The sequence below is a fragment of the Planococcus citri genome, chromosome 5, assembly GCF_950023065.1.
Source record: "Planococcus citri chromosome 5, ihPlaCitr1.1, whole genome shotgun sequence".
NCBI lineage: Eukaryota > Metazoa > Arthropoda > Insecta > Hemiptera > Pseudococcidae > Planococcus > Planococcus citri.
The window spans coordinates 22,837,360-22,865,320 of NC_088681.1; the positions used below are offsets into that span (position 1 = coordinate 22,837,360).

Here is a 27,961-nt window from a genome sequence, read left to right on the forward strand (position 1 = left end):
TTACGTTTCTGTAACCTCCCACTGAAATTGTGATAACACTGTTGTGAGTGTTGTGTGTTATTTTATTTTTGTAAGTTTCAATTTTCAATTTTAGAATTTCGAAAAAAGGAGAGTGAAATAAAATATGCACTCGTTGAATATATCGTCCATAACAGATTCACGAACTGCTTCGATGAATAGGTACGAGTATATTTAGTTATCTCAGTTATCTGGAATTTTACTCAACAATCAACCTATTCTGAGCTATTTTTTTACACAGTAGACTGATTTCCAGGTCTAGAAAGGAGAATACGTATTAATAATTAGAAATTTTGAGAACTATTTCCTTCTGAAAAACTACTCGTATCTACTACTTTAGATGAGGAGAAAAAACAAAATAAAATAAGTAATGAGAAGGAAAATAATCGGAGAGTGAGAATACAAAAATCATTTTTCAGCATAAACTCTTCGGCATTTTGAAAAGTCAATTCATTCTAATCTAATCGATTTCCAGATCAGAGTGATTATTCGTATTTGTAAAATGTACCTCGATCAAAATTTTGCAATATCGCGAGCAAGATTTGCATACAGTTATCAATTATAATAAATGAAATGACATGATTGCATAGGTACTGCATAGAAAAATTACTCATTAGTCATTTGTAATGAATAATAATTGAAACAATAAATTAATATCACGCGAAATAGCAAAATTAGACAGTTTGAATCTATTTTCAAGTAAAAATTGTAAGTTTGTTATCATGATTATCCTTATGTGTGTGGGAATGCGTTTTCATTGGTCGGAGTAAAATCCAATTTTGCGGCGGCTAACGATTAGTAATTACCACGTCTGATGCGGTAATTACGGTAATTTTTGGTAATTGGTTGAAATTTACTGGTATTTTGAAGGTATTAACGTAACTTTTGCGGTTTTCAATTCGAAAATTGACCAATTTCTTCGCGGTTTCGTCAGTTTCGTGAATTTCCGTAAGATGGAAAATCTAATTTTTATTTACCTTTCTTCTAAGTACGTCAATTAATAAATTACTCGTATAATATTTACGAAATTAATTTACTATACGCCCTATGCCCTAAAATCGTTGATCTAGTCCTAATTTTCAGTTTTCATCATTCATGTCAAATCAAATCACTCGTACTCATTTCATCGCTTTCACTCACCTATTCTTCTTCAAATTCAAATAAATAAAAGTCAATCAGTGATGAATGATGAATGATGATCTAATTAATATGAACAACATTGCAATTTGAGTCAAAGAGGAAGAAATCAAATCAGAAATATTTCTCGATTGAAAAACGTCGATCAATCTGATAAAAATTTAATCAACTCAATTTACCACTGATAACTTTTACTGGGGGCTGATCATGCCGAATTACAATTACCTGCGAACCAACAAGTTATTGGAATGTAGGGTTACCTAATATTTATTAAATTGTGATGAATGTGTGTGCAAATTCCAGTAAATTATTGTAAAATGTAGCAAAAGATAATTCTGCTTTGAACGCTTTTCCTTTTAAAATTTTATGCATGACTTTGTTGAAAAGGAACAGTGTTTTAGAAAATGAATTTAGATGTAAAGTTGTGAGTAGATTTGAATAATTCATGGATGTTTTGTTGGATAGGTATCTTGATTCTTTTTTCTTTAAACATAATTTTATGTTGATATTTTTTCAGATCGGTATGTATCATCACAGCTGTCTTGATTTGTTACGGATTCATTATTCAAGAAGGTTAATAATTGTGACTACCTATTAAACTTTTATCTATAAATGAGCGTATTGAAATTTGATGAAAAAATTGGCTTCATTTTCGCTATTGTTTTTTTTTTTGTTTTCAGTTGATTCCAAAAAAGTCAAAAAAACCACCAAAAGTAATTTTTCCTACATGCTAGCTCTTATTGTGTTGGAATATCAACGTTCAATCAAATTCAACTTACCTATATTATTTCACTTTCAGGTAAAAAACCTACTACTAAGCCAACGACCACGACTGAAACGACAATATCATACGATGAAGATGGCAATCCAATCACTCCAACTACACCTGATTGGAATCTTTTGAAAAGATCGAAATTGGGTTCGTGTGAATTTGACACCATGGTAGTTAGGTATTCGAAAAATTATCAATTTAAAAATTTTCTTTTTTTCTTTTTTCTTGTGCAGCCATGACTAGGAAAGCCAAGCAACTTATAATTTGGCCCAAGTGGATGGTTCCGAGAAATCACACGCCTAGATTACATCCTAAAAAAATCAAACGACTGAGAACAGCTTATCTTATACCCGAAGAAGGCGAAACAACAAGTGAGTACCTATTCGTTGCAATTTACTCGACAAATTATTTCATTTCAATCGTAACTTTGTATGGTTTGTTAAACTTTTAGCTGAACGAGAATCAAAAAGAGCCAAAAAAAGGAAAAGAACCACTAACTATTCGTACATCAACGATCTGCTGAAAGAATTCTACTCAGGTAGATGAGCTAAAAATGTCCATTGGTCATATATGCTTGCATCTCCTATTTAAATTATTTTGTATTCAATCCGATCAATTATTTCGCAGGTCCGACCAAAGATCCCTGGCCATACACTCATAGCAACGTTATAGTAAATCAGAGAAACGTTGTTACACCCGATTTCAACGACAGTATAACAGGATCTATAATCTTTCTTCATTCTGAAGGTAGGTATACAAATTTAACCAAAAAATTACAATATATTTGTACGTCTATCCTGAATCATTTTTCATTCTACAGGAGTAAAAGCTGGCACAATGAAAACTTGGGTCAGTGCTGTGATGCCTTTCAAGTTCAATTTCAAACACATTCGTCTTGTATTTCCAACATCTCCATATCAACCGTATGGCCCTGCCTTCAACGACGTAAGATTGAGCTTTTCAACATTTTAATTTTCAAATCAACGTTTTATCCATATTTATGTACATTTTCTAATAATTATTGTGTGTTTATGATTCAGTTAATGTATGTATGGTTTGACAGAGAAAATCTTCTGATCAATAGCTCTGAAATAACTGCTTCTGTCGATAGAGCAGCTGAAAAATTAATGAAGATTATTCAATATGAGCGAGATTTAGGCATTCCACTCGAAAGAATAGTTATTGGTAAGATTGAGCAGAGAGTGAAATCAAAATATGTAGTTTTTTTTTTTTTTTTTAGAAAATTTAATTTGAACGTTAAATTTATTAAACTTGTTTTTTTGTTTTTTAGGTGGATATGGAATGGGTGGTTCAATGGCATTGCACATGGCATACCGTTATTTGAACAACATCGCCGGCGTTTTCGCTCTAAATTCGTTTTTAAATTTCGATTCTGCTGTTTTCGACGTAAAAATTTCATTTACCCTCATAAGTACCTATTTATTTTTCGGATGGAATTTAGAAATTAAATCGACTATATTATTTACAGCATTTGGCACAAAATCGTTCGGAAAAACTCCCACCAATGTTTTTCTGTCACGGATATCGCGATACCTTCGTACCTATCAGATGGGGATACAAGACGTTCAAAAGGTTGAAAGAATTAGGCGCTGATGGTAAATTTCTCAAAGTACCCCATGCAGATCACCTGCTCGAAACTGTACAAGTACAACTGACGTATCGATGGTTGGCTCAAATACTACCCGATAAACCGAATAAAGAAGAATCAATTTCTCAATCGGAGCAAGATCTAGAATACCTAACACAATAATTCTCAAAATTCAAGAAGTACAACCACAAAATGTTACAAAATAATAGCTCATTGTATATGGAAAACAAAATCTTAAAATTAACTCGATACAAAACAATAATATTTACAAAACATTGATAAAATAATTCGTGTAAAAAAAAATGAAAGAAAACAACGAACAAAGTATCTACCTATTAATATAGACTTAACATTTCGAATTAATTTTTCGTCCTTGTTTAGTGACCACGTGATCTGAGACAAGGTAAATTTTGAACGGGCGAATTATAGAAACCTTTCACAGGCAGATTGGTAACAGAAAAAAGTGCACCGGCTGCTGGTTGTTGTTTCAATTGCTCCGCTGTTAGACCTTTTTTCATCGTAGTTATGTATAAAATATCGAAATTTTTACCACCAAAAGCCACCGATGTGACTCTTTCCACTGGTAAAGGAATCTCGTAAATTACTTTTCCAGTTTTAGTATCAACGTTAATAACCTACATGAAAATGAATTCGAAAAATAAAATTATAAACTTTGTCATCAAATGAAACACAAACGTACACGTAGAAATAGGTTTACCTTAGATCCGTTCCAACAAGCTATCCATAAATTTCCTTTATTATCAATGGTCATACCATCTGGAGATCCAGCGATGTTTTGTTCTCTGAAATCGATCACTTTTTGACGACTGCCATCAACTGGAGATAGGTACATAAAAATAATTAGAATCAAGTTCTTGAAATCGTTTTTATAATTCAAAATGTTCTCAACTTACTGATATCGCCGGTGGTCACATTATAAAATAATTTATCCACTCGGCTGGTTTCTGTATCGATATAATACATGGTAAGATTATCTGGACTCCATGCAAGACCATTAGATATCGTCACATTGCGAATTCTCGCCTCCAGTTTACAAGAATCTGATAATCTATACAATGTGCCTTGCTTTGGTTCGACTCCGTTATCGTCTTCGTTACCCATTGTACCTGTATTTAATCAACATATTCTTATAATATTTTATATTTACCTACCTAATTTAACAATTACAAGAAAAACAAAATGTAAAATCGATGATTCATTATCGTCACGTACCAATCCATAATCTTCCTGCTCGGTCACATTTTCCGTCGTTGAAACGATTAAGTGGTTTGTTTGATTCGATGTAATCTATTTCATCGATCGGAATCTTGCTGGTTGAATTCTCGCCGTTCCAAGTTACCACGCTCAGGGTGGTTTTTTTGCCTACAACGAATTTATTAGTTGTCCCAGATAAAGGTATTACTGCGCCTACTGGAGCTCCTGCGAAAAATATAGTTCCATAATTATTAGCACAATGTTGATATTTTAGGTAGGTATCGATGTCATTAAGTACAAGAGTTCCTACCCAATTTCTTCAACAAAAAAAAAAATGTCACTTCAGAATTTAGTAACCAAAAAAAGCTCAAAAAATTAACTAAAAAGTGACAAAACGTAAACAAAACACAATTTCAGTCAAAAAAGTATAACTTTTGGACAAGTTTTGAAAAAATGTGACACTTTTTGGGATTCTGCAGAGAAAAAAACAATTTCTGTGTATTCCGCTGAAAAAAATTCAATTTTTGAACGAGCGAACATTTTTGACACTCTTGACAAAAAATGATACCTTTTGATATTTTTTGGACAGAAAACAAAACTTTGAAAATTTTACCAAAAAGCACGACTTTTATGACAATTTGCAAAAAAATTATACTTTTTCACAATTTTTGTTAAAAAAGCGAGAATTTGGGTCAATTTTAGAAAAAAATATAACTTTTTGGAATTTTTTGCAAAAAAAAGACAATGTTTAAAGTTTTTGTCATTTTTGAAAAAGCGAGGATTTTTGATAATTTTGGCAAAAAGCATGTTTTTGGGAGCTGCCCCCTGGAAATTTTCGGTAAAAAAGCTAGATTTTTGGACATTTTTTTTCCAAGAGATACTTTTTAATACTTCTAGAAAACAAGTGGATTTTTTTAGCAATTTTTCTAAAAGCAAGAGCTTTTGCCAATTTTTTTGCAAAGAGAAAACTATTATGACAATTTTAATAAGAAGCAAGACGGCAATTATTGGCAAAAAAAATAAAAAATGAGAATTATGGACAATTTCGGAAAAAATTGACCTTTTTGAATTTTTTGAAAAGAAACAACAAACAGTACCTCAGCAATTTTTCTAGAAAGCGAAAATTTTTGTCAATTTTTTGTAAATTTTAGCAAAAAACATGACCCTTTGGAAGTACCTACGAGTATTTCGCAATTAAAATGAAAAAAGCGAGACTTTTAGGTCATTTTTGGCAAAAAAAACCATGATTTTAGGTAATTTTAGGGGGGAAATTGAATTTTTGAACCTATTTGCGAAGTAGCGACAATTTTTACCAATTTTTAGGAGGAAAAAATGAGACTTTTTGGCAATTTTTAAAAAAGCTGCATTTTCTAGATAAGCTACTTTTGAAATAGATCGAGACTTTTAAAAAAAGTAAATTTAGTAAAGTACCTAACGCCAAAATTCGCATCCCCTTCCTCTTCTAAAGCAAGTCTGTTTTTTTCAATAATTTAATTTGAGGTCAAAAATGAGATTGTTTACTAAAAAAAAAAAAAAATCCACAAGTTTTCTTTCTCACGTGAAGAAATCCCTCCCAATCAAAAAATCATGATTTTGTTTTCAATGAAAAAGTTTATTGGATTAGCCTTGTTTCTTCTGAAAAAGATTTTTCAAAAGGAAGTTATCTCAAATGAGAAGTATTCTTTAGAAGTGAAAGCTTCATTTTTGAAATTGAAGGACAAGAACAAATCTTTTTTCGCGACAAACAATACTATATTTTTGTCTTGTCGAGGAGTTTTTCTTCACAAGAGGCTTTTTTTCAAAACAAAGTTTAGTAACTTTTGTTCCATGAAATTTCCATTTTCCCTTCAGAAATGAAGTTTTCATTTTATCCCTTCAAAAATGAAGTTCATAAACTTTTTGGCCCCAGGTCGAATAAACTTGGTTACTTGTAAAGTAATCGAGTACGAACGTTGCATTATTTTTCTTACCTATATCGGCAAATGTGACTCGTTTTGAACATGGATCGTATTGATATATTCTCTGACCCATTATGTCGACGAAAAACAATAATTGTTTTTCCGCGTCCCAGTGAGGTCCTTCGCCATGATACACTGGTCCAGTTAGTTGCTGAACAATTGGTTTTTGAGAAGTTATTTCTTGATTTGGAAAGAGGAAGCTGTATTTTGAGAATCTGCAGCGCCGAAGAAAACAAACAAAACAAAACAAAAATACATTCGTAGGTAAATTATATCAATGTGAAATCGGTGTAATGAACTGATATCATCAAATTATTAATAATTATCAGAGTAGGCATTTAAGTTTTGTACTCACCCGACAGCAATGGAGCCGACGAAAATCATCAAAATGAAACTGAAACAATGGTATTCGCGAAACATCTCGAACCGATCACCGCGAATATTCACACGAATCTACGAATGGTCCAACTACCTACAACTACCTGTTCCAACAAAAACAACACTTCTTTTGTAAATTAAAATATATATTTAGCATCGAAACATGCTTCATAAATTGATCAGATGACAAATAACGGTAAACGAACTCGCAAACAACTACCGCGTAAAGGAAAATGGTCGGTATTCTCGAACAAAAATCTTTTCCTTATTTGCATATTTAACAATAAATACCGAAATTTAAATAAATATTCGAATACAAAAACGAAGATTATAATAAAGAATATACCTATATCTACATTCGTGTAACACCGCAGAAGTGGAAATTCACAATTATTATAAAGCCTCCACCAAATCGTATGACCTCGCTTTACAGGTAATTAATTAGACATAATACCTACTTTCCTTTTCCAGATTGTGATACAGAGTGTATTGCTTCGTCGTTTTTAAACATTTTATTGTATCTACCTATCTATATTGTTGTATTTATTTTTGAGTCTTTTATTGATTCTAAAATAATTGCACCAAGTGTAAATAGGTAAACCTCTTTTGAAAAAAACTTAGTTGCGACAGTAGGTAACTGAGTTGCGTAGTATATTGGTCGAATGATAATTAAAAAACTTGGTTAGGTATGTGCTGCTTTGTGATTTCGTACAAATGAAAATTCACGGTAATAAATCGATATGCAGTTTTGATAATCAAAGATCAAATTTACATTATTATACAACGAGTACGTATTGTGTTTTGTTTCGAAGGGTTCACGGTGATTAATATTTCGGCAAACACATACCTATCTGGACCTGTATAACCCTGATGATGGTATCGTATACTCTTTACAAGAATCAGCTACGTAGGTATGCTTCACAATTAAAACGAGCGTAACGAATTAAGATACCAAATAATTAAGAATTAAACTATACACATCTGAGCAAATTAATTAATTAAAATCATTAACGTATCGCATGAATGCGTTTATTTTAAAACTATATATTCGAGAATATGTTACGTATAGTACACGAAATAACACTTTACTTTTGGTTTCCGTAGACGATTTTCTGTTGGAAATCCTTGACAAATTGAACTACCTGTTTCAGCAATGAGCAAACTAAACGTTGATTTGAATTACACAGATATCGATATGTAGGTACCTTAGCTTCTAAACCATTTACTGCCTGCAGTGAGCTGGAAAATAAAATCTTAAAATTAATGTCACCTAAGTGTATATTTTAAGATAGTAAAAATTTATGCTATGCTATTAACCATGCTGTTTCGTTGTTTCGATTTCAATAGCTACCTCACAAGTCACAAAACGAGAGAAACCTAAATAATGAGTTCGAGATACCTACAGGACAATACTACAGTCTTAGAATTAAAATACCTATATCGAAAAATGGTAGGTATACTCTGAGTTGCGTTGTATTAATTTATTATACAATCGCAGGATATGCTTATAGCCTACATAGCTAACGAGGCACTGAAGTAACGCATAATTGGAAAATTGGAAATAGGTATTATTACATACATTAATTAATACAGATACCAAAATAATGAAATGACCACTCAATCACTCACCACTTGATTATCCGAGTTATACGAACGTATTTAATAAAAATTACAACATCGAAGATTCATTGCAAAGTATTTCCAATAAAATAACTGTACGAACCTTTGATCAGAATTAAATAAGTTTAACGAACTTTATAAATTTACATAGGTACTTTTTTTACTCAAAAAAAGAATCACGAGCTTGAAATTCTTGATCAAGTTGAACATCTTACTTCTACTTTTGAAAAAATATTATAGAAATAATTGCGATGTTTGTTTAATTAATGTAAAATCTGCCCAATTAACAATTCCTTTTTCTGATAATTTCCTTATCGCAAAAAATGAAAAAAAAAATCATATCGTGTGATTTGCGAATATATTGTATGCCAATTAAGTATCGAAAAACGCGAAGAGGCGAAGACACTGAAATCATTAATATTAACAAATGATAAAAAATTTAAAAGAAAAACAAAATAGCTATAATAGGTACTTTGATAATACGTAGGTAAGACGTTTATTCGCTTCAATAGATTGTACATATCAAAATTACCTAATTCGGCGAGCATAATCAACAGCAACGATAAATTCACAACGAAATTCAAACAAAATTTTGAATTTTTCGGCAAATTTTCACATTTAACGAACGTCAATAATCAGGACAGGATACACCGGGTGTACAGGAAAAGTTTGTACAGTTTCGTACAAAATGAACGTCAATTTTGTAACTGTCGATGGTCCTAAAATAGAAGGAATTGAATCAAAATTAATGTGCCAATCTTCAATATTAAAATCGGAAAAACATACGAATACTTCTACAACAAAAAAAAAAAAATGAAAGAAAGAAAAATTCAAAAAATTTAAACCTATGTCTATGTGAATAAGAATAACTGCTCGTATTCTTGAACAGAATTGAATCAAAATTAATGTACCAATTTCAATATTAAAATCGAAAAAACGTACAAAATACAAAAATACTTCTACCAAAAAAAAAAAAACTAAAAAAAATCAAACCACCAGTACCTATAAGAATAACTATTCTGCAACTGAAACTTCCTTTTCTTTTAACAAAATCGTTCACTTCCTTCGCAATGAAAAACTCGGTAGAACATCAGCCTGTCCATGATAACATTGATGACAGCAGGTCAAGAACTGATCCTGCAATCTGTTCATTATTTTTGACGACAACCATAAAATCTTCTACTATGCCAAAACCGAGAGCTCTACACAAATGATCGTTATAATTCTGCTAATCGTCCATTTTATTGCAGCGCAAAACTCTGACCATTTATTTTCGAACATCAATTAGTGAACTTCGAAATATCACGTAAACAGTAATCTAGAAGACATCTTGTAGTCTCGTTTGCCACGTCTAATTGATATTTTCCTTCGTCTGCGCATTTTACACAGGATAAAAAACCACCAAAAATGAACATAGAATAGAACAATTTTCCGTCCGGAGTTCTTTCATTATACATTTCCTCGATTATATGCGACATACGAACATACAGCAAGAATTCTTTTTCGCACGGTCCACGTAGTACTTCTGATAATGAATCTTTATCTTCCTGAGTGAATATACAACTCAACCACAAGGGACGTGGAGCAATATTAACATGGAAGTGATTTCTTTTAAGATATAAACTTCGAAGGAAGCTTACGCAGATGGCTGGATTCAGGAAAGAATTTCCATTGAACTTGAATTTTGCCACTTTTAAGCATTTCTCCAACGTATCAGTAGCATCCAAGTCGTATTTTTCAATCACTTTGTTGATTGTATTCGTAGAATAAGAAAAATATTTTCCAACTATACTCTTTTCTTCGTCAATGTCATAAAAACAAGCCATTCCACTGAGCTGGGTGGCGAAATACCCCGAAACGCCGAAGCAGATCGTCACTACGTCATCGGCAAATGTATTAGAATATGAGGTAGATAGAAATTGTGTGAATCGTTTACATATTTGCCACGACTCGGCACCTAGTTGAGCGATCGTATCATAAACCTTGTCGCAAGAATCCAGGAGAAGGTATGTCTTCGTCTTTGTTCTATCTTTCATCGTTAGCTCCCTGATGAATTTCTGTAGAGAAACATATACACTGCCAGGAGTACTCATTAACCCTTGTGCTTTTTCGAAAACATTTTCGTTAAAGTACTTTTTAAAAGCATTCAACATTATCTCGATAAGAGATTTTTGAAAATCATCTTTGTTGCGACCTTCAATGGCTTCGAAGTTTATGTACGCAACATTAGCCGATTTGCGAAATTTTTCATATTTATCTGGACACTGAGTAGCGAACTCGCAATTTTCAAAAAATCTGTTTACTTTATCCGGTAAATCCGTACTCGATAAAAATGCCTCTAGAAGTATGGCCATGGTGGTTTTACCAGTGTCCGGTGGATAAATAATCACAACTATATGCCGACACGATAATAACGTTTCAAATACCATCGTGTTGTCTTGAAAATATACTTGGTCGATGATATTTTCAATATCAGAGATCGATACAGGTTTCGTTGGTTCCTCAGCGGGTTCTGAAACAACGAAAACATGTTACAGAACTGTTTATGACTTGTTTTGTTTTACTTGTTAGTTGTTTCACATACCTGCAATGGTCAGTTCAACGATCTTGCCGTCGGTGCGATCTTTTAGTATTTTTAACGTGATATAAGACCCAACCATGGAAATAATACGTGACGTACGTGGCGTTTTCGAGGCTGAAGTGCTTAGCGTATCTGAAATGTAACCATACGAATACATCATAGTAAATTTTCCTGAGTAGATATTACTGTCACGAATATAGTCAAACGTACCTGAACAAGCTCGTTTGAGAGCTGGCGGATCCATTTTGAAATCAACGATGAATTGTCCAACGATGCGTATTTATCTACGAAAAATAAGTGAATATGATTTGTGAATAGTAGGGAAAAGCGTCGAAAAAGTAAAACAACAGAAAAATAACTCACTGGTAAAATATCAACGAAAACCCCAAGTCCAACAATGAGGAAAAAAATTCTCCAACAAAATAATGGAACATCGAATTCGAATTACAAACTCCAACAAATCTATCAACCAACAAAAATTTAAAATAATCATCGAATTTAAAAAAAAATTCTAGGAAATTTATTCAAAATTTGAAATTTGCGGAATTTTGAAAACCACGGAAAACACCAACACGTGCGGAAGAAACAATGATAACGAGGATTTTAGAATCAAGGACAGGTGATAAGAGAATATTATTCCAATTTTTCGGATTTAAATTGTAGAATTTTTAATAAATTGAACTTTTTGATAAATCTTTCATCTTGAATAAGAGTTATTCATCATTAATATCATTTTAATCGTGATATTTATAGAAAAAAAAGTTGAAAGAGATTTTTCTTCAGAAAAATCTCAAAGCTGGTTCCATAAAAAAATGGCGTCGACAAAACAACAAAATCACAAACAGGCATTTACCTATTAAAAAATGAAAATAATTTTTTTCACTCATTTTTCAATGAATTGAAATCTAAATGCGTTAAAAACATGGAAAATGATTGTTTAATTTCAAATTTATTCATTATTAGTCAAAATTATAGCTTTTTAAGACCATTTTTAATTAAATAAAAAAATTGTAAAAAGGCCTCGAAATCTCACTCGCATCCGCATATTTTCATCTGTGACCATGTGAATCGCTTCCTTTTTGGAATTTGTGCATGGGTAATAAAGGAAGAATTTTATAACACAAACTCGTTCCATGCCGCCGTTAGTGATGGTGAATAATTAAATTGTGTAATTAAAACTAATCGCGAATCTCGTCAAACGATCGTTAATGCGATTCATATTCGTGAGTAGTCTCGAGTAGTTGTTCTTTATTCGAAAAATAAGTGCTCCGCCCTCACAATGAACGCTGATAAATTGAAGAAACTTCAAGCTCAAGTCAGAATCGGAGGCAAAGGAACACCTCGCCGAAAGAAGAAGGTAGTCCATACGACCGCTGCGACCGATGATAAGAAATTACAAGGATCTTTAAAGAAGCTAGGCGTCAATACAATCCCTGGCATCGAAGAAGTAAATATGATTAAAGACGATGGCAATGTAATCCATTTCAACAACCCCAAAGCTCAGGCTTCCCTTGCTGCCAATACGTTTGCCATTACCGGCCATGGTGAAACTAAACAAATTACGGACATGTTACCTAGTATCTTGAATCAACTCGGACCCGAAGGATTGGCTCAGTTGAAACGTATAGCCACCGGAGGTATGTCAGGATCCAGTATGGTTAGCAAAGCTACAATCGACGAAGACGACGAGGTCCCTGAGCTAGTGGAAAACTTCGAAGAAGCTTGCAAAGAAGAGGTTACTAAAGCTAACGTTTCAAAAGATACGAAAAAGAATGGAGTCTAAAAAAGCATACCTCATGTGTTGGAGTAAGTTTACAAAAAAAATATAGAATATAAGTTTTATATTGATCAAACGGTTTTTAAAAAAATGCTTAACGATATTATTTACCTCCATCGAGTGCTAGTTTTATAAATGTTATTCGAGCGAGTGATTGTACTGATTTTTATCCCCATCTGAAACACGATATCTAATCAAGTTGTTTATATAAGGTTATTTATCAGTACATTGAATCAAATCATTGTAACTTGGTTGCAAAATATATAAAGTTTTTAGTCATTTTCATTTGGTATTTATTTTTTTTTGTTTTTGATAACGTAAATTATTTATTCTGTTTCAGACACTGGTTTTGATTAATGCAGAAAATGAGTTCAAATTAATAAATGACTGCGATTAACAAATTAAAAAGTTCGGTGTGATTGTTTACGCCTTTTCCTTTTATCTTTCTTCTTCTTCAGTAACTGTTAAGGTACATAATGTTATTTTGTAGAGCAAAAATTATTTTATATTGACTACTTTTTGAGGTAGTTGAGGTCTGTTTATGCTTTAAGTCATATCCAAAAAAAAAAAAAATACATCTTTGTTTGAAATTTACTTGTAATTCAAATTCTTCCAATACGGTGTGGTGAAATACCGATTACAATATTGTGATATTTTCGTTAAAGTATCATGAAAAATCTACTTTTACCGCTTATTTAAATTTCGTTGAATTTTGATGTTCTCTTTTTCTTATTTTTTACAAAAATTTTACCGATACTTCGTTATAGTAGTAATCAATATTATTGATCATTATTCTGTTATATTCTGCGCGAAATGTGTGTACTTTTTCTGAGAAGTAATTAGAATACTTTTTATAATCAAATATTGCTTATATTTTTTTCTTTTTTTTGTCGTAGTTTAAAATGATGACTGGTAACGAGAAATTATTATCATTGTTGGTAACATGAAAATAACTTGAAAAACTTGAGATGTCGTAAACTTGGTTTCACGTTCGGTTCGAAATGTGTTTTTACGAACTATTTGAAATTCACCGAGTAATTCAAAATTCAAATAATTTATTTCTGTTTCTCTTTAATCAGCCTGACGAACATTTCAATAATAAATACAACCGTTGAAATACATAGGCCTCCAAATAGAACAATAAAAGCTCCGTAAAGTTCACGTATAGCTAACGTGGTTTGTTTCGCGAACGTAATACTATGGTAAATTTCATCTCTCTTGTTATCTTTATCCCAAAAATTATAGATACCAGTCTCAAATAACCTCGCGAGAACACTATGAATAGGATGCTGAAACGGAGATCCCTTACGTAGCATAAACGCTGACGAGTAAGAACTGATGACACAGTCTGAAAAAACGTGTATCTTTCTACGTTCGTTGATATTATTCCGGCGACGTTGAGCGTAATATATCAACTCTCTTCTAGAACTGAACACAGCTATATCTCTTTTATGTATTACACGATTTACAATAGTCTCAAAATCGATCGGTGGTAATATGAAAAATCTGTCTATGATAGCTTTGAATTCTCCACTGTTGGCAGCTGATTCGTTCAGCACGTTGAACATCTCTTGCCTACCTACCAAGTTCAAACTAGTGTTTAAGAGATCCGATTGTTGATTTATTTCAGGTTCTGTTCGAGGTATAGTCATCAAACTTCCTAGATAAGCTTGGTAAGATGCTGTGATGACCAAACTATAGAGAAGCCATTGCGATGCGAATATTCGCAAGACGAAGGATCTCGATCGTAACTTCACCGTGGCACCTATGAACGTAGAAAACGTGTAGAAAAGAATATAACGATAGGTTGACCAGTCTGGGTGTTTGATGTGGAGTCGATGCACCATCCAACGTACGATCACCGATGCTATAATTATATTTATTAGGATCATTAGCCAAGTATAAGGTGAAAACTCGATTATGTAATTCGTCCATATGGACGGTTGTCTTCCGATACCATGTGGCACTGCCCATGTAAAACAATCCATTCTGTTTTCTGATATGAATTCAGCGCTTGGTTCGGCATCTAGGATACGGATGAATTTTCCAAAAGCTATATCGAAACGAGAATAATTCGGTTGTGTGCTGTTTTTCACCTGAAAGAAATAGGTTGTGTTAATACAAGCTGTGTTTTCTTTGAAATTTTAGTGCTAGATATTACAACGTAGAAACTAAAATAAAGAAAAAAAATGTTTTCAAGACTGTGATTTATGTGCATCTGTAATTTATTTAGTAAGTATGGTTATCGTATTCGTGGTCGTGAAGTAGGAAACACATTTTGGTTGAAGAACATATCTATACTTATGTGGTTTTATATTGAACTTTAGTTCGTTCATTTCTTATCATCAACGAAGTGAAATGAAACGAAGTAGGTACTTAAAATGGTTGTAATAAAATAGTACTTAATTCCGATTTATGAATTGCTCAGTTCGTGGTATTATTATGGATAGGCTAGGTAATTCTTAGCTTTCGTTTTCATCGAGGAATAAAATTTTGTAAAAATTATTCACCTTGTATCCTTTTTTGGTATCAGTTTTCTGAAAAAGAGCTATTTTGGCTGTGAAATTTAAATGCCTTTCGATGAACCTGAATACTTTATTGCCAGTTCCATGTAATTGCCATGTATTATCAGCTAATCGAATTATGGTAGATTCCGGTGGCCTGTTGATCCCCATGCATCTTAACGGGCAACCGTATAAATTGAAAACCTTTGCGAGAAATTATAAAAACACTTCATTAATAAATATGGAATTCATATATTCATGAGAAATGAGACTCGTCTCGAAATATATTTTGTATAATGGTTCCCTGATTAGATCAGAATTCATATTCACACATTCAAAAAATTCCCAAGAATAAAGAATTGTTTTCATTTTTGAAGAAGAATATTATGGGTTGTGACTTTATAAAAATTATTACTCTACAGTAAATTCTGAAGATTGGACGAATGCTTCAAATTGAAATTCATTGAGAGCTGTAATTTTATATTCCTGATTTTTTTTTTTTTTTTCATTTTGAAGTCTTCGTGACTGGTGGAAATGCAGGTTATTTTTTCTGTTACCTATTCAAACCATTGCTCTCCTTTCTGCATCCAATAATGATGAGGAGGAGAATTCGAATCAGGTAAGTACCTACACCTACTTACTCAATTGAAAAATCTGAAAAAAATCTGATATTGTCAATTTTCCAACAATTTTCTCAAAACTTCTTCCATCTCCTGAAGTTTTGATCCAATTTTCATTTTCAATCCATACTTATCGACTAACAAGGGAACCTCTTGAGGTGTCACACTCCGATTTGAACGGGACCGCGATTTTTGGAAATAGCATAGTCTAAAACCCCCTAAAACCGGATTTTCAGCTGCCCAAGTTCATTTTTCGATTTTTGGCGAATTTTTGAAAATTCAAAATTGATTGTTTTTGGCGATTTATGCATTTTTTTTAAAAGTACGAATTCGATCAGTAAAAATGGTCAAAAAAAGTCCCAAAACTAAAATTAATTACCCAAATCCAAATTTTACCATTTCCAGCCATTCTGGAGCCTCCAGCGCGATTTTTCAATCTCTCCAGAATTTTGAATTTACTCCAGAAGGCGTGAATATATAGTTGGGCAGCTAAAAATCAAGTTGTATATTACACTCGACCTGTTTAACGAGTTTATCCACATTTGAGCCGATTTTGAGAGTGACACCTCAAAAGCTGCTTTTTGACCAGCTTTTTCAAAATTAAAAAATCCAAAAAATCAAAAGTTTCTCGTTTGTGTGGAAATTTTCGAAATTCACGCGAATCGCTGTATTTTGTCCAAGGCTAACACCCCAAATCCGAATTTCACAATTTCCAGCCATTCTGGAGCCTCCAGCGCGATTTTTCAATTTCTCCAGAATTTTGAATTTGCTCCAGAAGGCGTGAATATGCGATTGGGCAGCTAAAAATTGAGTTGTGTATCATACTCAACCTGTTTAACGAATTTGTCTATATTTGAGCGGATTTTGAGAGTGACGCCTCAAAAGTGGCTTTTTGACCAGTTTTTTTCAAAATTAAAAAATCCAAAAAATCAAAAGTTTTCCGTTTGCGTAGAAATTTTTGAAATTCACGCGAATCGCTGTATTTTGTCCAAAACTAACGCCCCAAATCAAAATTTTACAATTTCTAGCCATTCTGGAGCCTCCTATGCGATTTTTCAATTTCTCCAGGATTTTGAATTTGCTCCAGAAGGCGTGAATATGCGATTGGGCAGCTAAAAATCGAGTTGTGTATCATATTCGACCTGTTTAACGAGTTTATTCACATTTGAGCCGATTCTGAGAGTGACACCTCAAAAGTGGTTTTTTGACCAGCTTTTTTCAAAATTAAAAAATTCCAAAAATCAAAAAATAACCGTTTGTGAGGAAATTTTTGAAATTTGTGCGAATCGCTGTATTTTGTCCGTAACTATCCCCCCAAATCAAAATTTTACAATTTCCAGCCATTCTGGAGCCTCCTATGCTATTTTTCAATTTCTCCAGGATTTTGAATTTGCTCCAGAAAGCGTGAATATGAAGTTGGGCAGCTAAAAATTAGGTTGTGTATTACACTCGACCTGTTTAACGAGTTTATCTACATTTGAGCCGATGTTGGGAGTGACACCTCAAGAGTGGTTTTTTGACCAGATTTTTTCAAAATTAAAAAATCCAAAAAATCAAAAGATAGGTAACCGTTTGTGAGGAAATTTTTGAAATTTGTACAAATCGCTGTATTTCTCCATGAACTAAACTCCGGAGCGCAAATTTTACAATTTCCAGCCGTTTGGAGCGAGAGTGACACCTCAAAAAACCACTCTTGAGGTGTCACTCTCAAAATCGGCTCAAATGTAGATAAACTCGTTAAACAGGTCGAGTATAATACACAACTCGATTTTTAGCTGCCCAACTATATATTCACGCCTTCTGGAGCAAATTCAAAATTCTGGAGAAATATGAAAATCGCGCTGGAGGCTCCAGAATGGCTGGAAATGGAAAATTTGGATTTGAGTAATTAATATTTGTTTTGGACTTATTTTGACCATTTTTACTGATCAAATTTGTACTTAAAAAAAAGCATAAATCGCTAAAAACAATCCATTTTATGAATTTTCAAAAATTCGCCAAAAATTGAAAAATGAACTTGGGCAGCTGAAAATTCGGTTTTGGGGGTTTTAGACTATGCTCTTTCCAAAAATCGCGGTCCCGTTCAAATCAGATTGTGACACCTCAAGAGGTTCCCTTGTAAAAGTCTTCAAAATTCTACATTCTAACACTTAGGTATCGAACAAACCAACCTTTTTGATCCTCGAAAACAAATCATGCCCATTCAGGAACGCTCTGTTGGCAGAATTCCAAACATTGATCAATATAGGAGGACCAGTTTCTCCGCACCTAGTCGGTGAAAACGGATAATACGTATAAATTCGTATATTTTTAGATATCTTATACGGTACCAGAGCAATAACATCGATGATCTGATACAGCCAAAACTCCTCCAACGTATTTTGAATCTGCCTCAGGTCGATTTTCTCTTGATAGTCGAATATCACCACAAATCTCATCACATTATTGGGCGGAATTTTATCCAATATTTCAACGTAGCTCGTCTCGCGGTTATCTTGGAAAAAGAAAAAGAATCCCATGTTTCGAGACACGTTACTCGATGTCGTGATGATCTTCAAGCCTTTATTTAAATCACGTACGAGAAACTCGCTCAAATCCGAATTCAACTGTTCGGCCATGAAAATCATATTTCTACCGGCTGAGTAAGTTTCCGAAATGTTATAGACGCAGTTTTTTATCAGATTCATTTCTTGTCTGCGATTTTCCGAGTACTCCGAGGGTACAGTATCGGCGAGAGTTTTGCATAAAGATTTTGGAAATGAATTTAGTAGAACGAGCAACACGAGTAGGATCATCGCGTTAATAATTCGAATTGAAATTACGAAGTAATTAGGTTGATTGATGGTCGAAGCTTTTTTCAATTAGATTAAAAGTAGGTATTAAATCGAACAAAGACAGCTTTGCATTATAATTTTTCTATTGTAAGAATTTCTATTGGCTAACAGGGTCTTTGAGAAATGCTGTCAAACAGAGAATAATAGTCGAAGAATGATTAGAAAAAAATAATCGTCTAATAAATAATTCTCTAAGTTAGGTAATTTTATAAACGTATATTTCGAACAATACCAAAGGTATAAAACGTAAAATAAAACAAACATAAAATCAACGAGTTCTGCATCAACAGAATGAAAGCTTATACTTCTAATTTTCAAAACAAAAAATTAAAAAATTAATTAAAAAAAGTCAAACGTGCGGCGAAATAACGTCAATGAAAAACATTAGTAGAAAGACAAACAATTTTTTGTCCAGAAAAAAACTATTGTTAAAGTCCAAATAGAACAAAAAAAATGAACACACAAATTAAAAAAATCAACTTCTACAAGTAAAAGATATTAAACTATAATATCGAAGCACCGCAAAATGTAAACGTTTTTCAACGTTTTTCTTTTTTGATTTCGTTTTCGATTTTCATGGCACGCGAATGAATATAGGATTCGCCGGGAACCATTGGTTCAATATCGAAGTCTTCGGGGTTGATATTAAATTCTTCATTTTTTATCCCATGAGACATATACGAATCTACTGGTTCGTCCTTGAAGGAAGGTTTAGGTTTGCCGCAGGCAAAATCGATCATTGATTCGGTCTCGCTTTCTGTATCTTTCTTAATCTTAGCAGAATTCGATCCGAGATCATTTTGGTGCGTTTCGTCTTCGCTCAAGTCTACAAACTCGCGAGTTCTTTTACGAGATTTGGATGAAGTATCCTTAGAAGACGAGGGTTCTTCTTTAATTTTCACATCTTTCTCGACTTTGATGTTCACAGATGGTGGTACATTGTTGTTTTGAGTTCTTTCAACAGCGGTTCGAGAACATTCGGGTTGTTCTGCTTTGATAGGTATCGGCATAGGAAATGGAACTTTTTCGGGTTTTTCCTGCTTTATAGGTATAGGCCGTGGAAACTCGCATCGTTCTTTTTCAGGTTTTATAACTCTAGGTAAATCGTCGTGACGAGTATCGGAAGACGGTCGGGCTGGAGAATCCTTTTCGAGTTTGATAGGTCTCGAGTAATCAGCACGATCGTTCGGTTCAGTACTACTAGATGGTTGCACGTGAGGATCCTTCTCCAGTTTCATGGGTCTTGAGTAATCAGCACGATCGTTCGGTTCAGTACTACTAGATGGTTGCACGCAAGGATCCTTCTCCAGTTTCATAGGTCTCGGATTATCTGGACGATCGTTTTGCTCAGAAGTACGAGATGGTTGAATATGAGAATCCTTTTCGACTTTTATTGGTCTCGGATAATCTGGACGATCGCTCTGCTCAGAACTACTAGATGGTCGAACGTGAGAATCTTCTTTTTCGACTTTGATTGGTCTCGGATAATCAGCACGATCGCTCTGCTCGGCACTAGAAGATGGTCGAACTTGAGAATCGTCTTTTTCAACTTTGATTGGTCTAGGAATATCAGAATTATCGTCTCGCTCAGCACGAACGTCGGATTCTTTTTCAATTTTTATTGGTATTGGTCTTGGAAAATCAACAGCGTCCTTACGAGCACTGGAATTCTCTTTTTCGATTTTTATCTGTATTGGCATCGGGAAATCATCACCATCGTCCTTCCTAGCACTACGGGATGGTCGAGCGTCATCTTTCTCAATTTTTATTGGTCTAGGAAAATCATCGTCGTCCTGTTGCGCAATACGCGATTGTCGTTGATCATTGGTGGAATCTTTTTCGATTTTAATCTTAATCGGCATCGGGAAATCATCGTCGTCGTCTTGATGAGTGCGGTTAGATCGACGTTCATCGCTGCGATCTTTTTCGACTTTTATAGGTATTGGCAGTGGGAAATCTGATCCATCGTTATCACGTTTCTCAGTCTTAACAGGAATAGGCATAGGAAATTTACCCGTATGAGAATCCCATCGAGATTTTTCCGATTTATTACGTAATTCAGAATCACGAGTATATTCGTAGCTGCTACCAGCATCACTTGATATCACAGATGCGGCATCATCGATGTCGAACGGGATATCTAAATGTTCGGTTTTCAATAAAAAGTCATCACGAATATCCGGTCGTTCTGTTTTGATTCTCGTTGGTATTTCAGCCCGTTCGGTTTTAATCTTCACCGGAATATCTTCACGTTCGGTTTTAATCCTCGCAGAAATCTCATCGCGTTCGATTTTTATTCCAGAACTGGTAGTGCTATCGGATCGAGAAGAATCTCTTCTTGAACGCGAATCACGAGAACGATGAGACTCTTGACCATCGGAACGTTCTGTTTTCAACTCGAAAGGAATATCTACGTGTTCGCTTTTCAGAATAGAATCGTAGTCGCGTTCACTTTTCACTCGATCGTCATCGTATCTTCGGTGGCGTTCGTCTCTTTCCTTCTTTACACGATCGTCGTCGTGATGTCTGCGATGGCGATCATCTCGTTCACTTTTTACCCGGTCATCGTCGTATCTACGGTGACGGTCGTCTCGTTCAGTCTTTATACGGTCGTCGTCGTATCTTCGATGGCGATCATCTCGTTCTTTCTTGATACGATCGTCATCGTATCTTCGATCGTCGCGTTCACTCTTTACGCGATCGTCATCGTACCTACGATGGTATTCGTCTCGTTCTCTTTTTATTCTTCTTTCTTCAGAGCTGCGACCACGTCGATCTCTTCTCGGAGTATCGTCGAAATCGCGTTCGAGTTTAATTGGACGGTGACGAGGCGGCTCTTTCTCGTACTTGATGTCCTTTTCTTTTTTTATATCCTTTTCTCGTTTGATTTCGTGCTCGCCTTTCTCTTTTTTATAAGCGTAGTTTTTATCTTCTTTTTCCTTTTTGATGCGGTATTCGTCCTTTTCTTTCTTAATATCGCGTTCTGACTTGATCGACCGTAATTCGTGTTTCAACGCTTCGTTTTCTTTGATACGTTTTTTTTCTTCGGCTCGTTCGCGTTCTAGTTTAATTTCATCCGATTCTTGCTGAGCTTGCTGAGTTTCTTCTTCGTATTCGTCTTCGTCTTCACTCTGGATGTATTTCAGGCATTGCTCGCGGATTACTTGAGCCCATCTGACCGTGTACGATTGGCTACAGTATCGAACGTTGTCGATTTCTTGATGGAACTGAAAATAAAATTATCTAGATTAGTCTGGCATATGATAGTAGGAGTAATTGCACCCCCTCCCTCACCAGTCATCTGGGACACACTTCTTTTGTCAAAGTGGACATCCTAAGGAACATTTTAACGCAAACTTGACAATAAAAAAAGTGACTAGATCGAAAGAGCGTGCAAAAATATATCAGATAGCCAAATTTTCAGACACTGAAGTGCATTTTTCGATTTTTGGTGAATTTTTGAAAACCAAATTTGAGTCCAAAATGAGAAAAAAATCACAAATTTCAGAAAATTGACCTAGAAAGCTTACATTTGAGATGTGCCCTATTTTCGACCAGTCCAACCGATTGCAAACGGTTTTGAACCATTTTGAACCGTTCTGGAGCCTCCAGAAAAATTTTGAATTTTGAAATGTCTGCAAAATTAAATCAAATAAAGGTGAAAAACCGAAATTCACTCTTCACGCTAATTTCAACACTCAATTAGGTCGACTGCAGATGGTTTCAAGTCGTTCTGGAGCCTACATAGACTTTTTGGAAATTTCTGGAGCCTCCAGCAGATTTTTGAGAATTTTTTACGCATTTATTGAAAAACTGGAATTTTTAAAAAATCACTGGATACTTTAAAACCGCAGGATACTACCTTCAATCGCCTTTCAAAAATCTGCTGGAGGCTCCAGAAATTTCCGAAATGCCGCTGGAGGCTCCAGAACGATTTGAACCCACTTGGAGTCGACTTAAAAGTGAGTTAAAATAAGAGTAAAGAGTGAATTTCGGCTTTCCAACTTCATTTGATAATAATTTGAGAAAATTCCAACATTCAAAAATCTGCTGGAGGCTCCAGAAATTTCCGAAATGCCGCTGGAGGCTCCAAAACGATTTGAACCCACTTGAAGTCGACTTAAAAGCGAGTTGAAATAAAAGGAAAGAGTGAATTTCGGCTTTCCACCTTTATTTGGTAAAATTTTGTGAAAATTCCAACGTTCAAAAATCTGCTGGAGGCTCCAGAAATTTCCGAAATGCCGCTGGAGGCTCCAAAACGATTTGAACCCACTTGAAGTCGACTTAAAAGCGAGTTGAAATAAAAGGAAAGAGTAAATTTCGGCTTTCCACCTTTATTTGGTAAAATTTTGTGAAAATTCCAACATTAAAAAATCTGCTGGAGGCTCCAGAACTGCTCAAGACGATTCAAAACCGTTTCCAAACAATTCGGCGAGTCGAAAATAAGGTACATCTTGAATTTTAGCTTTCTAGATCAATTTGGTGAAATTTTGATTTTTTTTCTCATTTTGGGCCCAAATGATTGATTTTTAAAAATTCACCAAAAATCGAAAAATGCATTTCAGCGCCTGAAATTTTGACTAGTGAAGGAATTTTGGATTCTTTTTCGATTTCGCTTAGTCCAGTTCAAATATTTTTATGTGATGCCCATGTTTAAAAGCAAAATCTCTGATTTCGGTTTTCCTTGTCATTCAAAATGGCTTCCATTTTGTGAGTAAAACCAATTTTTTTTTTTAGCAAGTTTCCTCCAAAATGTTACAAAGATGTCCCCTTGAAGAAAGGGTGCAATATTGCATTCGAATAACCTAATGATATTCACCTGACACGCTAATTCTTCGGTAAATTCGTATTTGTCGTTTAATATTTCGATATTCGCCTCGCTGGTATTTTCAAAAGCAATCATACAATCGTCGTAGGTCGCAGCACACTTATTTTTCAAGAAAAAAAATAAAATTGGTAAACTCATGACTTTGAAAACCTTTTCATATTTATCGTCTTCATCGATTTCTCCCTCATCATCTGCACATAAATTCAAAACAATTGATAATTCATCGATCGATGAATCACTATAGCAATACGAAGTTACGAGAAGTGTAAATACGTACCATCGTCATCATCAGTATTTGAAGTTTCCCATATTCGTTTGAGAGAATACTTCACAGCTGACATGGAACAGTTATGGAACGGTTCGTCGAACATGGTGTACAGATGTGCGGCTTTTTTCGAATCGTTTCTCTAAAACACACACACACAAACAAACACAAATTAAATACGTAATGATTAGTCTATTCAATAACGTATTTAGTTCGGCCATTTTAACTCACTAATTGAATGAAATCCGTAATTCCTTGATACATGCCTAAATATCCTCTGGTAGCTTTGACAAAATCAAGAGGAATGCGATGGGTTTTTTCGCTATGCTCTTTAATAGTGTAGCTGTATCCCAATGGCGTAACACCTAAGCAATGATGGGGGGGGGGGCGATTAATCCACGTATTAAAATTTCTTATTCTGTATTCGTTTCATTTCATCTTACCTGGATTGAGAATACGATGAAATACATCGGTAACACCTTCCTTCAAAGTAAATCTCGAAATAGCTATTTCAGCGGGTACGAATTCGTCATCGGAAGTCTTACAGAAATAATTTACATGAATCAAGTAAAATACGTGATTGATAAGATCATCTGAAATGATAAAATTTGAATTTAATTCGACCGAAATATGTGCCATATGATTATCTGAAATAATGACAGTTACGTACTTGTGGTCATTCTTTCAACCATTTCTTCAATATACATTTTCTCTTCACGTTGTTTAGCCTCTTTAATGGTAAGTGCTCGATTTGGCATAGGTACAGGATTCTTTTTCTTTTTAAGGGGAGCTGTCCCTCTGGCACGTTCTTCGGATTTATTATAATCATCAGCCATCTTCTTATACCGATCCTTTTCCTGTTGAGATAATTTTGACCATGGTTCGCCGGCTCTTTTCATCACTTCCTGAAAGCCCCCATTGATTCGCATGCGTCTTCGAAATTCTTCGACGAAACAAGAAAAGGCATTTTTGCGTTTCGCTTTGGCCATTTTGATTTACAACTGAAAAATGAACATAAACGATGAAATGAATGGGAATATAATTAACCGGATGAAGGTGTCAGAGAGAGATGATGCTTCAACGAAGCGTCATCAACGCGTTTAGGTGAACGAAAATTAGGATCGGCGTCCATAATATTCAATATTCATGCTCAGTTCTTACACATAGGTACTTACTTTATTCGATAAAAGATGAATGTTATAGATAACCTTAATGAACTTTGAACGAGGCAGAAATAAACATGCTGCGAAGTTTTCAACTTCTGTAAAAATGATGTCGAAGGATAAAATAAAACCTAGGAGGTAAAGTTAAACTCTAGTACCATAAAATACCAACCTGCTCGCAACCAAACGAAACTAAAGCGTATTATTTCTATTTTAAAATCCTATCAACATGGACGTGAATTTTTAAATCGAATGGAATTTTTCAATTATTTGGAATTTGTAAAACATTGCCAAAACGAAACAGAGATAGAGCAAGTCCAGATAAGAGACGATGAAAGAAGAAAAATTTACAATCATGGCCAATTGGCCAACAGCATTTGAATATCGAATGTTGAAATCGAATATCGAAACATCGAGTATATCAAGTATAAGTCTGGCTATGAATTGTAAATGTAATTTGTAAATGGTACAGCATCGATACAGAAATCGATAATCGAATACTTTTGAGGAATGAAACATCTGTGTGTGATAAGAAATGCGGATGATTGATAAGAAAAATCCGCATTCCGACTTCCGAGTCTTCGAATTTTGATAATTAATCATTTTTAATCTCTTCATCATGGAGGAAATCATACCACCAACTTTGAAGCAAAACCTGGTGAATACCCATTTAGCTGTCAAATCACTGATCAACGTAAGTAAACGTTTGATTTAATCTGCCACGTCCGTTGGATGATAATTTCATTCCTCTCTCTATTTCAGGATATAAAAACATACGACGGTTCTGTCGAAGAATTGAAAAAACTCAATGAAATCGGTCGTCTGAAATTATCCAATTTAAGAAAATATATCGACGATTTAGAAACCTATGCTAAAGAGCAGACGAACCAATCGATGAAAAATGAAATCATGCAACACGTTAGTCTACAAAAAGAGCAATTACAGAGGTACCTACGATCCGTACTTGACGATAGTTCAGATTCTTATTGATAAATTTCATCATCATTAGATTTAGATCTACTGTTTCTGCAGCTGTACCTAATTTGAATTTTTAATTGGTTGAAAAACAGTTCGTTAAAAGATTTCCAAAAGGCTAACGTCGAATGCGTCTTATCGATTGAGAAAAAAAGTACCGAAGAATTATTCGCAATGTCTGATCCTGAAGAAGTATTAAGGAAAAGGTAAACACATCAGAAACTTTTGTTAAAATTAAATTCGAGTAAAATCTTCGTAGGTATTTAAATTAAATATTGCCTTGAATTTCAGAAACAATAGAAATCATTCCAGCTTATTGCACGAAAATTCAGAAATCACCGATCATATGTCGTCCATTAGTCGTCGTTTAGCCGAAGTCATCGCCGAAAGTTCGGGCGCTCTTGAAACTTTAGGTAAATTTTTTAAAACACGAATACGTCTATTTTTTATTCTACGTACGTGAAATTAATTATTTTCAATGAATGTTTTTACAGTCAGATCTTCTACTAATATCACTGGTATTCGAGATGAATTGAGATCTACCGGTTCTATTATCGATCAGTCTGGAAAAATATTAAATAAATATCAACAAAGAGAATTTACTGATAAAATTCTTATTATTTTTGCCTTCGCTTTCTTTATGGCTTGTGTTTTCTACGTGGTATATTGTAGAATATAATGCGATCGGTTGCAGTTATCGAGTGAAAGATGGCAGCAAATTCATCTCGTAAATTAATTATCATCGCGAAGAAAATATTATATTCAGTGATGTAATAACTAATAAGTCTATAAGTTTAAAAGATCTCGAAAGATTAGTATTTTTTATTTATGGTATTGTTTTCAAATTGTTATTGTATTCATGTACCCATTATATGTACGTATTTTTATACATTGATTTTATCGTTATTTTGACTGATTCTTATTTGAGGGCAGCGGATGAATTTAGACTTTTTATTAATATATTTTTACACATATTGCAAATAGGTATATTACCTGTGTCCTGTATAGTGTAGTTAACGGCTAACCGAACATGTTCACTGGATTCCTTTGTATTTTGAAAACTAATGGGCAAAAATACTTACTGTTTTTCTTATGTAATCTATGAGACTTCGAACGTAATAATTTTGACGTTAAAAATTGAGTGGTAACGGTTTTTAGTAGGCGTGTTTTGAAAATTTGAAACCTCCGCAATCAAAATGGGTGCAAAATATTAGTCAATTTATTTTTTTTTAGTTTTTAATTTACGTTATGAATTTTTTTGAAGCAGCTTTAAAACATTTCGTATCTCTACATCTTTTACGGAGGAACAGAGGTTCTAATCCCAAAATTGCGTAGCAGTGACAGATAAGGCACATTTCAAAAATTGTGATTTTTATTCCTCTCCCACCCCCACTACTTTCATATCAAAATTTGAAAGATGTTGTGGAACTGATTTTATTCTAGTAATTTAAATTTTGAAAGAAAGCAAAATGTAGGTCCACGTGAGTCGTGAAGCGAAGAAAATTCCTTTCAAGAATTCATACGTAATATTATGATTATGTAGATACTTCAAGAAACGAATCCTACTACATTATTTTTGAACTGAGAAGTTTATTTTTCTAACCTCAACTCAAATTTCAATACTTGAAGTAAAACAGTAATTTTCTTAAAATTTCAATTTTGAAAAAAAAACTGTATCATGACTCATGAGCGAACTGCGAAACTACA

At 34.0% G+C, this 27,961-nt stretch overlaps 6 protein-coding genes across 11 annotated transcripts; 3 read left to right on the forward strand and 3 right to left on the reverse strand.

The window, feature by feature from the left end:
• Positions 1-36: 36 nt before the first annotated feature.
• On the forward strand, positions 37-3,899 carry LOC135849143 (lysophospholipase-like protein 1). Of its 2 annotated transcripts, none has more exons than XM_065369410.1 (11): positions 37-180; positions 1,673-1,728; positions 1,836-1,868; positions 1,955-2,074; positions 2,161-2,298; positions 2,379-2,465; positions 2,555-2,674; positions 2,748-2,872; positions 2,968-3,112; positions 3,219-3,334; positions 3,417-3,899. In XM_065369410.1, the coding sequence occupies exons 1-11, from the start codon at positions 125-127 to the stop codon at positions 3,696-3,698; spliced, it is 1,278 nt and encodes a 425-aa protein (XP_065225482.1). In that variant the 5' UTR covers positions 37-124; the 3' UTR covers positions 3,699-3,899. The 2 variants fall into 2 exon arrangements, with proteins under 2 accessions (XP_065225482.1, XP_065225483.1); XM_065369411.1 differs by lacking the exon at positions 37-180 and adding an exon at positions 1,359-1,579.
• Positions 3,730-11,936, reverse strand: LOC135849142 (regucalcin-like). 4 transcript variants are annotated; one of them, XM_065369408.1, is made up of 8 exons: positions 9,240-9,395; positions 8,177-8,326; positions 7,065-7,191; positions 6,722-6,924; positions 4,770-4,976; positions 4,451-4,663; positions 4,255-4,373; positions 3,730-4,171 (listed from the first exon to the last, which is right to left on the reverse strand). In XM_065369408.1, the coding sequence occupies exons 3-8, from the start codon at positions 7,127-7,129 to the stop codon at positions 3,914-3,916; spliced, it is 1,065 nt and encodes a 354-aa protein (XP_065225480.1). In that variant the 5' UTR covers positions 7,130-7,191; positions 8,177-8,326; positions 9,240-9,395; the 3' UTR covers positions 3,730-3,913. The 4 variants fall into 4 exon arrangements, 3 of the variants coding, with proteins under 3 accessions (XP_065225480.1, XP_065225478.1, XP_065225479.1); XM_065369406.1 differs by lacking the exon at positions 9,240-9,395 and adding an exon at positions 8,717-8,944; XM_065369407.1 differs by lacking the exon at positions 9,240-9,395 and adding an exon at positions 8,811-8,942.
• Positions 11,937-12,375: 439 nt separating this feature from the next.
• On the forward strand, positions 12,376-13,659 carry LOC135849159 (transcription factor BTF3 homolog 4-like). Its single transcript, XM_065369432.1, has 2 exons — positions 12,376-13,094; positions 13,406-13,659. Exon 1 carries the CDS (start codon positions 12,568-12,570, stop codon positions 13,069-13,071), a length of 504 nt encoding a protein of 167 aa, XP_065225504.1. The 5' UTR covers positions 12,376-12,567; the 3' UTR covers positions 13,072-13,094; positions 13,406-13,659.
• Positions 13,660-14,103: 444 nt separating this feature from the next.
• On the reverse strand, positions 14,104-19,144 carry LOC135849157 (uncharacterized). 2 transcript variants are annotated; one of them, XM_065369430.1, is made up of 4 exons: positions 18,361-19,144; positions 15,576-15,773; positions 15,023-15,161; positions 14,104-14,932 (listed from the first exon to the last, which is right to left on the reverse strand). In XM_065369430.1, exons 1-4 carry the CDS (start codon positions 18,982-18,984, stop codon positions 14,121-14,123), a joined length of 1,773 nt encoding a protein of 590 aa, XP_065225502.1. In that variant the 5' UTR covers positions 18,985-19,144; the 3' UTR covers positions 14,104-14,120. The 2 variants fall into 2 exon arrangements, with proteins under 2 accessions (XP_065225502.1, XP_065225501.1); XM_065369429.1 differs by having other exon boundaries at positions 14,104-15,161.
• Positions 19,145-19,219: 75 nt separating this feature from the next.
• LOC135849156 (probable serine/threonine-protein kinase kinX) lies at positions 19,220-25,625 on the reverse strand. Its single transcript, XM_065369427.1, has 8 exons — positions 25,452-25,625; positions 25,292-25,377; positions 24,787-25,117; positions 24,560-24,709; positions 24,348-24,481; positions 24,129-24,258; positions 23,843-24,042; positions 19,220-22,250 (listed from the first exon to the last, which is right to left on the reverse strand). Exons 3-8 carry the CDS (start codon positions 25,103-25,105, stop codon positions 19,563-19,565), a joined length of 3,621 nt encoding a protein of 1,206 aa, XP_065225499.1. The 5' UTR covers positions 25,106-25,117; positions 25,292-25,377; positions 25,452-25,625; the 3' UTR covers positions 19,220-19,562.
• Positions 25,626-25,771: 146 nt separating this feature from the next.
• On the forward strand, positions 25,772-27,160 carry Sec20 (vesicle transport protein Sec20). The gene is made up of 5 exons (XM_065369431.1): positions 25,772-25,973; positions 26,042-26,226; positions 26,350-26,460; positions 26,546-26,667; positions 26,749-27,160. Exons 1-5 carry the CDS (start codon positions 25,899-25,901, stop codon positions 26,931-26,933), a joined length of 678 nt encoding a protein of 225 aa, XP_065225503.1. The 5' UTR covers positions 25,772-25,898; the 3' UTR covers positions 26,934-27,160.
• The last annotated feature ends 801 nt before the right edge of the window (positions 27,161-27,961 follow it).